The sequence below is a fragment of the Arachis hypogaea genome, chromosome 8, assembly GCF_003086295.3.
Source record: "Arachis hypogaea cultivar Tifrunner chromosome 8, arahy.Tifrunner.gnm2.J5K5, whole genome shotgun sequence".
NCBI classification, from domain to species: domain Eukaryota; kingdom Viridiplantae; phylum Streptophyta; class Magnoliopsida; order Fabales; family Fabaceae; genus Arachis; species Arachis hypogaea.
The window spans coordinates 49033266-49046660 of NC_092043.1; the positions used below are offsets into that span (position 1 = coordinate 49033266).

At 25.9% G+C, this 13395-nt stretch overlaps 1 protein-coding gene across 1 annotated transcript; it reads right to left on the minus strand.

Annotated features, from left to right (window-relative positions):
* Nucleotides 1-3326: 3326 nt before the first annotated feature.
* LOC112705474 (probable trehalose-phosphate phosphatase 3) lies at nucleotides 3327-6281 on the minus strand. The gene is made up of 7 exons (XM_072200273.1): nucleotides 6177-6281; nucleotides 5950-6021; nucleotides 5016-5141; nucleotides 4826-4882; nucleotides 4569-4673; nucleotides 4069-4146; nucleotides 3327-3473 (listed from the first exon to the last, which is right to left on the minus strand). The coding sequence occupies exons 1-7, from the start codon at nucleotides 6279-6281 to the stop codon at nucleotides 3327-3329; spliced, it is 690 nt and encodes a 229-aa protein (XP_072056374.1).
* Between the last annotated feature and the right edge of the window lie 7114 nt (nucleotides 6282-13395).

Genomic DNA, 13395 nt, shown 5'->3' on the forward strand with positions numbered 1-13395 from the left:
TATTTTCTAACATGGGCATATTCCATATTAATAATAGGCCAATTCTATTGTGTTTATGAATTCCATAGCATTCACCTTAATAATATTAAGAGAATTGTGAAAATTAAATTTTTTAGAATTTTGACTTAGGATTAGTTAGTCTTTAAAATAAGTATTAATTAAGTCTTCTATAATATTAAACAATAAATATATATATTTTTTCGTCAATATATAATGTGAAATGAAATGAAATTACTCTAGTATTTTGTTATCTACAGTGATGTGTGTCTTGTTATTCTCAAGTGAGCATAAAAATAATATAATTTTAGACAATAAAATATTTATTATTTTTTGAATCTTCATATAAAATTTATTAACTGCTATCTATTTATCACGAATCCTACTAAAACAAGTGAAATTTCGCTCCAAAAGTGGTTATCTAAATAACAATATTTCATAAATAGACACGTCACGATAATTAATGGTACATATAAGTACTACTGTTAAGTGTTATGTGATAAATTGACAGAATAACATAACGTGTCCACTAATTTAGGGATGGCAAAACTCTCCGAGACACGAAGATCTCTGCAGGAACTGCCCCGAATGGGGATCCAACTATGGAAATTTTTTTCCGCAGGGATAGGGATGGAGGACAAAATTCCTCCGAGGCAGGCGTGGGGATTCCCGTCCTTGCTATTCCCTGAAATTTATAAATTTACTGAATTATCTTTAATAGTTTATTTCTCATATATGTTTTTTATTCATTTCTCACACACACACAGAGAAATGCAAAACTCCTAATCTTCATTTGCATAATCCTTCTTCAATTCAGAGATCACTAACGCTATCTATACTTCATCCAACCTCTCTGCAGCCACCCCCTCACCACTCTCCCTTTTCACCGCATCGTCACACCTCACCGTGTCATCACCCTCACCGCGTCGTGCTTTCTATTTGCGGCGTCCCTTTTCGTAACTCTGCCGTCGTGTCCATTCTTCTCTCTGTTGTTGGATCTCCCACCTCGTCCACTGCTTTGTCCTTTGACTCGTCATTTAAGTCCCCCACTGCGTCATTTAGATTTTTTGTATAAAATCTTGCTGTTTTTGTATAGAAAGGATACTTGCAGCTCTATCCATATGAAAATTAATAATTAGTTAAAATTATCAGATAGATGAGGAATAGGATCCCTACAAGGAATGAGGCCCTATGAAAAATGGGAATGTGGAGCAATATTTCTCCGCGGCAGAGAATGAGAACAGGGACGGAAAGCAAATCTAAAGACGGTGATGGGAAGCAGGAGGGAGACATTCTCCGTCCCCTCCCTACCCCGTTGACATCCCTATTTGCTATCATAGATAATCAAATTGATACTTATTCTTTTTTAAAGACTAATTCGTCCGAAATCAAAATCTTTAAGACCAAATTAATTGTCGCTTTACTCTAATATTAATATAGACATACATATACTATGTTTAGTTAAATATGTTTCACCACAACAGAAATCATTTTTAGTAACAAATTTTGACAATAACACAATAACCACTACTCTATATATATATATATATATATATATATATATATATATATATATATATATATATATATATATATATATTATTTAACTTATATTTTTACGATAATTAAATATTTGGTGTTATTATTTATTTAACTTATATTTTTGCGATAATTATATATTTATCTTTAAAAAAGTTTTTATCGATAATTGTATAATTTTCATTAAATTTTTTTAATGACAAAGTATAAGATCATTAATATATAATTGGTAATAAATATATTAATAATTATTTTTATTATCGTTAAAAATAAAATAAATAATAGTTAATTAAAGGTGATTTTTTAAATAGTATTTGTAGAACTCTAAAATTCCAAAACAAATATATATATATATATATATATATATATATATATATATAAAAGAATTTTAACTTAATAACTTTTGATAAGAAAGTAAATTTGTCAAATTATACTTCCATGAAATTATTAGTTGTGTTCTCAATAGTTGAAGTATAAAAATCTAAGAAAATAAATATTATCACTCCTATTTTAATAATATTATTTTTATAAATTTATATAAATATACAATAATGAAAAAAATTATACATAAAGTGGCATTATTAAAAATGAAAATAACATACATTGCAATTTCTCTAATCTAATCCGTATATTTATATGTGAGCAGAGTCTTGTTTATGTTAGAATTTGATATTATCAGAAAAAAAAAAAGGAAAACCTTCATAATTCAATGGCCTACATTTGATTTGAGTCGTTACGTATAATTTACAAGCCATGCATGATCTAATTCTCATGCATCAGATTCAAGCCATTAGATTATTACCTTATTATATATTATATATATGCATATACATCACAGTCTCAGTACTTGGTGTTTTTTTTTTTTTTTGGAGAGAACAAATTAAAACCAAAACAAAAAAATGGATGAAGGCTAATTTGCAAAATTTAAAACAAGAGCAAAAATTAGCCGACTATTCTTAAATGAGAAGATCTTTGATGTCCAAGATTATAGTGGTTAAGAGTGATTAAAATTTAACTGATTTATAAATATATGATATGGGAAGACTAGAGAATAGTATTTATTAATTTAATTTTTTGTAAAATATAAATGTAGAGAGAAATGAGAATGAGAGAGAAAAGAGAGAAAGAGAGTTTGTTAATTTTTAAAAAAATATCTTATTTTAATTGTAATAAAAGAATATTTTGTGATATATTTTAGTTTGTCAAATTAGTAATATAAAATATAAATTATAAGTTATATATAGAGTGATGATGGAAGGATAAAGAGAAATAGAGAAGGGGAGAAAGGTAGATAAAAGGATGGAAGAAGAAAATTTATTAATTTAAAAAAAAAATATTTTATCTCAATTTTAATGAGAGAATATCATACGATATATTTTAGTTGTTAAATTAGTAATGTAATATAGCTATGTTTTAATTTTAATATTTTAATATTTTAATTTTAACAACTCTTCACATGTCATGCATTTGTAATATAAGATGATCAAACTCACTAACAACCTACAGACAACTCTCCACATGCCATGTATTTATAAGTTAGTCAAACTTTAGTCATTTTTAACCACTATAAGCTTTGACCACCAAAGATCTCCCCTTCTTAAATAACTAATATAATACTCCCTCTACTGTTATCTCAACTTTGTTTGGTTTTGGTGATGAATGAGTTGTTCCTTTTCCATTTTGCTAAACGTATCAAGAAGGTCATAACATGAGAAGGGTCACGCAGAGAAAAAGAAGCCATGGTCTCTTTAGCAACCGAAGAAACTATTATTGGAAAACCTTCCCCTTTCTCAACTATAACCTGCATCTTCATCTGTTTTGTCATCCCCAATGTAAATTGGAAGAACATGGTTAAAGTTGTCAAAGCCAAGAGTCTCTAACAAATACAATAGTGCACGACCTTTATCCCACTTTATCTTTGGCCGTATCTCCATAACCTGATCAAATTAAACATATCAATGTTTTAATTTTATGTTAATTATTCAAGTTAATAAGATTAAGTCTAAGAAATTAAAAAAGAAAAAAAATCAATAGCGTAGGTCTCTAATGTATGTGTTAATAAAAAATTGTAATATCATATAATCAGAAAATTAATTTTGATATATATCAGTGTAATATATGGTATATTTTCAATAATCAATCTGATATCAATATCATTATACATATGGTATAATGACTTTTAAATATTATTATTTAGAAAATATCAAGATAACATTAGTTAGGATTATTTACTACTTTGTTAGCATATTTTTATCACATTCCTCAAATATTATTCTATTTGCTGTGAATTTTTTTTTTTTTTTTGGTGACATCCTATTTGCTCTCTATATATAAAAGACATATGCTTCTATTATTCTATATGCTTTATTTTTATTAATAAATTTTTATTTTTATTTTCACTTTCTTTCTATTATTTTCTTTCGTTCCTAATGGTCCCATGAACTTCAACAATTTCAAGGATAGTCAAATACTATTAATGGTTTGTGATAATATATACAAGACTAAGAAACTTTTATTTTAATTAATAATTACCTTTCTTCCTCCCGAGATTTGAAAATCTGGGTAAGCTTTCATAATGGACTCCACAATCTCTTTGAGGATACCAACATCCTATAAGTTTGAGAACTAATAATTATAATAAATTGGAAGGTTATGTATTTTGGAATAATTCTATTTATCACTATATATGGTGTGAATCTTAATTAATATATAATCATTCTTGAAGAGTTTAAGTCATTAACACAAGATTCGTCAATCTATACAATTAAGCATGATATATAATTTCAGTAATGTTCAAGAGATAATAACCTAAAATTATCTTGTTTAATTTAATATTTATAATTTTATACATATAATATCTATAATTATATATTTATTATATCTAATATTACTAAATGATTCTAATACTAATTAAAAAATATAAAATAAGATAACTAAATATAAAATAAAATAATTTTAAATTACTTTAGATTGATTTACTATTATTTCTTAAACATTTTTGTTTAATATCAAATTAGGGTTATTATTAATACCTCTTCCCTCTTGACACGTCGGTAGTGTACACTAATACAGTACAAATTATCTTCAATAGTAGAGCCTTTTATTGTTGCAATATTTTCTCTTAGAACTTCAATTATCTGCTAAATAGAAAAAAAAATAAAAAATAAAAAACTTTGATAAGTAGAAGATGATGATATATATATATATATATAATTAATAAATTAATAATAATTATTATAAAAAACTATGAAGAAAAAGAATTATCTTTTCAGTGTGGATCTTTATATACCTCTTGGATAGTTGACAAATATTCTTTTGCTGGAAGGAAGTTAACAAATTGATTACCCTACAAATTAATGTATAAAATACATTATATTATATATAATATATATTATGAGATATTGAGATATATGAATGACAAAAAACAAGTATGTTGGAAAATTAAAAAAAAATTGAGTTTCTGTAAAGTGTAAACATACATTTTCACCAATAACCTTTGTTTGATGCTTCTGATTTTGATTATTTGAAGAGCCTAATGGAGTGGATATATCCATGCCATGACTTCCAGCATAATACACATTCCTTAACTTCACAAATTCATATACCTAGATGATGATGATGTCATCAACAAATTAATGAAAGCAATTAGTATATATTTAATTATTTATAGAAGCTTATATTAGACATTATATTGTTAGTACTTAAGAAGTTAAGATGAATAAGTGTGTCATAAAAAGTAAAATAAAATTACATGTAAGAAATTTTTTTTTCTCTAATTAAGAAAACTTTCCTTGCAAATTAAACTATTATCCATTTTCCAATTAGAACAAAAAAAGTTTAATTATTTTATTAGTTCTTATTGTTTTTTTAAATTTATAATTAAATTTTTATAATTTTTTTAATTGAATTCTTATACTATTTTTTATTTTGTAATTAAGTATTTATGATTGTAAAAAAATATTAGAGTTAATGAAATATTTTTTAATAAATTGAAGATACTCATAATTAACAACCTAATTAAATCTTTGATCTTTTGAAAAAATATTTCGTTAATTTTAATATTTTTTATAAGAAAAAAATTAATTATAAAATTAAAAATAATATAAAAACTAATTAAAAAATATATAAAAATTTAATTATAAATTTAATAAAATTATAAAGACTAATAAAATAATTAAGCCAAACAAAATTGAGGACTTGGGTAAGGCAAGTAAAGTGAGATTTATTTAGATACTTCAACCCTAGCAAATAATAATAATAATAATAATAAAACTAATTAATTAATTAGATTGTCTCCCTTTTTGGTTAAAAGTTATTTTTTTTTATTCAAATACCAATCTAATTTTTATCAAAATTAATTTTTTAAAACCAAGTTGGCACAATCATTCGTTTATTACAAACGTTAATTACTACCTTATTTCTCTGCCTTCCGCTGATAATGGCCGTCGGAAAATGAAAAGCAACTTCACGTACGGCGGCGCGCATCTGCAACATATAATTCATTATTTTGTTGAAAAATTAGTAAATATGATATTCATATATCTAAGTATTTTTGGCAAATGTAAAAAGAAATAAGTTATTTGATTATTAAACTATGTTATATATATACACTGAAAAATTAATTAATGTATAATACTCACGGCATCACTTATATGAGCTTGATCAGGATCTTCCACAATTGGTGATAGTGTTCCATCATAATCCAAAAACAACACAATCTCTTTCCCTTTAGCAATGCTCAACATTTCTTCAAAGTTTTCCAATGCATTAGGATGATTTTCCTTTCAACATACATCAAGGCCTACCACTTTAGATTCATGATTATAACAGCATTTTTTTTTGTTCGCTTTATGAACAGTGCATTTTGGGATACATTACTATCTACTATTTAGTTTTGGCATTTATATATATAATTTGGTTTATTCTAGCATTGTGTTGTATTTTTTAATTATGTTGTTTATTATAATTGGAAATATAACCAGCTAAATCAATACGTAATAGTTTCAAATTAAAAGATTTTTTAAGGGTGATTGGGATATAAAATAAAAATTCAAATAAGCGATATAAATAGAATACGAAACATTATTTTTAGCGGCAATTTATGTTAAAAGTCGCAAAAATTACTATTCTTTACGACATATTTAACGGCAGTTAACCGCTGTGAGATAGGATCTAAAATAAATTCTGCTCAATATAGTAGTGATTATAACCGCCGCAAAACGGCTAAAAATTATTTAATAACAGTTATTTTAACGGTTACAAAAAATCGCCACTAAAAATTTATCGGCGTCACATAATTCAGCGATCAATCAACCATTGTTATATATTTTGCGACAATTAGAAAATCGCCATTATCTGTCGCTTCTATATATATATATATATATATATATATATATATATAAAGCAAATAGGTTACCAAATTCTCAAGCTAATCAACTCATAAAATTCTTACAAGTTTACCATTTTAAGAAGTTTCCAAATTGAGTCCACAAGTAAATAAAACAAAACCTTTATGAGTTTTGAAGTCTTTAGATTTTTAAAAAAAATTAAGTAGATCTAATTTATCTTAAAAACTAATTTAAACGATAAAAATTATCTTATACTTATAAAAATTATCAAACTTTTAAGTTTAAAACAGTATGAGATTGTATAAGTTTAATTTACCTAATAAACTAACTAATTAATTTAGGTAAACTTTCAAATTTCTCTGTAATATAACATTGTTCTAAAGCATAAACAATGGACTACATATGCTTCAAACTAAAGTATTAAGAAAATTTTTATTGAGAAAAGTTTATATATTGAAGGGTAAGTTTTGAGCTTACTAGCCAAGATTCATAAGAACAAACAGCTGATTCTTCATTATTCTCATCCGAGTTTTCAACAAAGATTGATTTCATGTCCGAAAGTGATGATGATTGTGGAAATTGATTTCTTCTTCTACCTGCACCCAAATGTTTGTGAAAAATTAATAAAATATATAACAATATGTATTTAACCAACATATATATCTTTCTTAATGAAATTTTTTTTCTTTGAAAACTAAAAACTAATTAAAACAAGACCGGTCAGGTATATATATAGATGTATATATAGTTTGTGTTAGTTGGTTGACAGTTAAAAGAAGAATGCAAAAAGTTCACAAGGCTATTGCTTTCAAAAGCATGGTTTAAGGCTTTATAAATGTTGAAGTTGACTACTTTATTTATTGCTCAAATTGTTCATGAAATCTAAAGAAAGTGAAACCATGTGACACCCTTATCCATTTATTAGATGAAATAAAAATAAGTTTAGGGAACAATTTTTAATTAATTAATATTAGTTATTTTTTAGTTTTTATAGTTTGAGTAATTTAGTTAGGATTAGAATTTAGGATTTATATTAAGATTTAAAATTTAGAAAAATTAACTCATGAAAAAAATTAAACCTATCTGATATAACTTGATCAAGTCACATTCTGAATTGGTTTCCACATGAACTAATAACAAATTTCTCAATGAACAAAAACAAATTAATTAATAAACCAATGTTCTTTAATTTTTGTGGATACAATAATATTCATTGTGATAAAGGTATAAATGTATGTATGTTAAAGCTTCTTTAGGGTATCACAATAGATATATGGAAAAATGAGAATGAATAATGTGACTAGTAGTACGTATAGATGTAGATCAATGCATTAATTAATAGAGAGAAAATTTTCTAATTAATTACATATGTAATAATGATAAAAGTACTATGTGTGTGTGAGAGAGAGAGAATTGCTTTTTTTAGTTGGGTCTAAGTCAATTATTGCATTTACTAATGGCATTGGAAATATTATAGAGTATCAATACATGCATTTCTAGAACCATTTATTTGTCATTATTGATTTAATTTAATTTCTTGATCAATCTGAATATAATTTTCTAAACAATAATGTTTTTGGAGGAGGGAGTGACCTCTAGGAAAAATATAAAAGCATCTCTTACGACAATAAACATGCATGTTTAGAAAAAAAAAAAATATTTTCATTCATATTTAATTTGAAAATGAGAAAGACAATAACCTAATCCACTCATATATATATATATGTTAAAGTTTGAACACTATTAGTTCGATTTTGTTAGAAAACTATTTTTTAATTAAAGATTTACCTATTCTGTGCTTTAAACGCACATATTATTAAAATTATAAATTAATTTTTTTATTGAAAACATAAAAAAGTGAACTTTTTAATGAGCAATTATTAAGAAACCTGGATTGATTGATTAAGATAAAGGATATTTGTATATTAGAAATTGGGATACCATGAAAAAGTTAGAACATACGCCATGAAAGGAGATTAATTATTGATACTTTGGTCACCTCTCTACTACATACCCATCATTACGCACCGTAAAGTAGAGGGGAATGGTTGACAACGGTGAAAAGTGGTTGAGTCCGTAGCCACGCGATTTTACGGTGACGTACAGCAGCACACAGTGTGTTTGAATACAGGAAATTTTTGCACTTCCACTTTTTTGTCGCAGATTCTTTTTCTTTTTGATTTTGGGTACTGAACTGATTTAGGATGAAATCACTATATTAGGTTGGGTTAGCGGTGAACTTCATAGAATCGACACTAATTCAAGTTGATTCTGCATCACAATAAAGAGATTGGATGTCAATCACAACTATTTTAAAAAATTGCAGTAAATAAAGAAATCGCAGACAATTTACCGTCGCTATTCTCCATGTATCTTGTAGTGTTATTAGTAGGGTTGGAAATACTATCTATATATATCTACGAATATCCAAACCATTTTAATGCAGTTAGAGTGAAATAAAAATCCAATTTTACAGCAAATTGATAATATGATATATCTGTAGTGAGTAAAGATAAATTTAGATATCGAATTAATTTACTTATTTAATTTGTACTTCGATCAGAGTGAAATAAAAATTCAATTTTACAACTATCTGATATGTAATGAGTAAGGATAAATTTAAATATTAAATTAATTTTACTTGTTTAATTTGTATTCTTATTATTTAATGTATATATTTAACAGAATATATATACATATAATGAGTTAGTAAATATTTAAATTCAAATTTTTATTTTTTACATAAATATTCAATGCTACTAAATTAGTAATCAATGTGTTAATAATACGTAATATTTAATATTATAAAATATAAAAAATTTAAATATTGTCCGTAAAAATACATTTTTTATTTTACAGATCAAGTTATCAGATAAGGTTGGATCAAGATATATAAAGTGTAGGCAAAATATGACTTAAAAAATATCTGCAGTGAGTAGAGACAAATTTAAATATCGAATTAACTTTACTTGTTTAATTTGTATTCTTATTATTTAATGTATATATTTCAACCGAATATATATACATATAACGAGTTAATAAATATTTAAACTCAAATTTCTGTTTTTTGTATAAATGTTCAATACCACTGAATTAGTAATTCAACCCCCCTAAGAGAGTCCAGGGTTTTCGATGGGGATGATAGCCGAACCTCCCCCCACACACACTCACTCGTTAAAACGCGTCATATTAGGGAGAGGTATCCACACCCTTATAACTTATAAGACATGCTTCGTTTTCTTCTCCAACCGATGTGGGACCTTACAATCCACTCCCTAAGGGAGCTCAGTGTCTTCGCTGGCACATCAATTCGGACTCTGGCTCTGATACCATCTGTAACAGTCCAGACCACCTGCTAGTACGATATTGTCCGCTTTGGCACACAAAATTTTACAATTTTGCCTTTGACGATAAGAATGATAGGGATGATAGGGTCGTCATATAATATGCATAAATAATTATGTTACTAATAAAATATAGTATTTATGATAAATAGATTATCTTGATTTCGGTCAAGTCATATATATTATTGCAGTGAATGAGAACTTTGTTTTTGCATGCAAGGAGCAAGGTTGAATATAAATGTTTATACCTTGGTTTATAGATCCAGTCCACATTAATGAATAATCTTTAAATTGAGTCACACAAGGTCGATCGGTCCAATAGTAGTGAATTTATTCCACGTGGTCTCATCCACGCATTGGATTGATTTGGATACGATTTTTTTTTTTTTGTATTCGACCCGATTTAAGAAGTAAATTAAATTATTTTTTCACTATTTTATAGTGATAACTAACGAATTCAGATATAGGAGAAATTAAATCTTGTATTCTACAAGAGAGTAATTGTTTATGATATGATGATTGAGTCTTATTCTATTATTTTAGATATTAGAATTTTTTATAGACCAAGTATTTTTATTACCGTTCAAATAAATAAATTGGACCTTTTATTTAAAGATGTTGAATCTTAAGTTTAAATCGTCCAAAATCCATTTTGATTTCAGATAACACTTTGAAATTATTATATATAGAAAAGTTCTACAATGTAGATGGCATTAAACATTTATATTTGTGAATATTATGTGGATATTTTGTTCGATGAACACATTTTGATTGTCCATGCTCATAAATTTAGCTAATGAAACAGCATGTCAAAGAGTAGCAGTAATTTTGCAAATGTACGACACAATGTAAAAAAATTAATAAGTATATTGAGATGCTAATTATTTTTAGAAAATTAGAACTAATACTCTAATAGACAAGTTGTATTTTTTTTGTATGTGATCATGACTGAATTTTGGGCTTGGATTACCATTTTTATACAACTGTGTAGAAATAATTTTTTTTTGGATAAAAACAAGTCAAAGATAGCATTAAAAAGAAAATGAGTTAATGTGTTTTTGAATTTATTTGGATAATCTGATTTTTTAATTTTTAAAAAATGTGAGTGTCCACTTCTGTATACAATAATATAGTAATTGTAAATATTAAAAGTATTAATAAAAATAAGAACAATAACAAAAAAATAATATACAAACTAACATTTTTATTCGGATGAATAAAAATATAAATGAGAAAAAGTGTTAAATATCTTTATTTATTTATTTTTTAACGTCTTTCATAAATATTATAATAAATTGTGTACTCATAAAGATTTGATTTACATTATTAATATGACATATGTAATGTTTTAAAAAAATTCTCTATTTTTATAGTTCACTGAAATAATAAAAATTTAAGCTATATAAATAATTACTAATAACAACATAATAAAGAATAACATTTAAAAAATAATAAAAATATTATTTTTTTCTTAAATATTATTTTTTTGTCTTATTAGTAACAGACATCACACACACATATATATTTATTTTCTTAAGTTAAATATCAAAACAATGCACTGTATTTTTTTATTTTTTTAATCCATTTAATAATATACAAACACTTCCATTTTATGAGAACACTATGACAAAATAAAAGTTAGAAAAATTTAGCCACATTCTCTAGAAATTAAAAAAACCATATTACCCAAACAAATAAAAAAACACATTAGCCCATTTTTTTTAATGTTATCTTTGACTTGTTTTATCCACAACAAAACTTATTTCTGCACAGTTACATCAAATATGGTGACCCAAGTTCAAAACTCAGTCATAATCACATACACAAAAAAAATACAACTTGCTTATTGGCCTCAACTTGCCAAAAATAATTAGCATCTCATTACACTTATTAATTTTCCTACATTGTGCACTATATCTGCAAAATCATTGCTACTCCCTGACATGCTGTTGAAGGATTACCATGTGTTCATAACACGCGCAGTGGAAGAAAATAAAGTAATCCTAAAGATCTATTTTATGTTTAAACTTTATTCCAATAATAATATATAGATCAGATCTAAATATCTTTAGACGCTTTAGTAAAAATCACTTTCTCCTTCGATGGTACGAAGGCGCTATGCGTATCCACACCGAGACCAATCTTTGCTGTCAACTCCTTGACCAATGGACATCTGATCTAAATTGAGAAACCTTTTGCAACTCTTTACACACCATAAAATTCTTCTCCAAGAATTAGGCTCATACATTTATGTGCGTAGAGGTAAAAGAATAAAATTCTTGTTATTCTCTCTGCTCTTGGCATACCTATATATAGTATGAGATTTGTTGTTGATTTTAAATTTGAATCTCAATTCAAATTTAAATCATATCTTACTATTTTAATTTGAATATTTCAAATTTATGAATCATATCATAACTCAATTTGAAACAAAATCAGTTAGGATCTCATCCAACTTTATAATTCAAATTTAGAAATAGAATAACTAATTATTCTCAAATCTCATTTAATATTCTCAATTATCATACTATTATTATATTTTTGGTGCTAGCAAAAAATATAATAATATTTCATTTGAATTAATATAATTATTTATTTGATCAAATCAAAATAATAATTAAATAATTCTATAGCAAATATTAGAACACTCGTTAGTGTGTGACCCATAGGTTCAACACTAAGCGGGTAGTAAATTATTCATACTAAATTTACTAATCAAGGTTGGCGTCTAGCAACACTCCTCAACGGCCCGATAGTATGAAGTAATATATTTTTACTAAGAACCTTAGAAGAACAAAGTATATTTCCTTCCATCTTTCCAGCTCTTGGTTAACCCTTAGAGTATGGTTTAATTGTCAAACTCTAACATGTTACCATTATTATAATGAACTATGAATGACTTAAGAAACTCATTTCTTCATTCATTCAATCCCCTTGGCCAAGGTTTTATTCATCTCAGTCATTATAATCATAGAGCTCAAACTTTTTACCGAGAGTTGACGGATTCCTTATTGACTAATCATTAATTTTACAAGTATTTAAATCATACCCAATATCCATTCAACTAGCTCCCTAGGGTATTAGGTGTCCGGAATCAAAGTATAATAAATACATTGTTAATTACTATGACAGTCGTAGGTCAAAGGAAACTCTATTACTATGTTCAT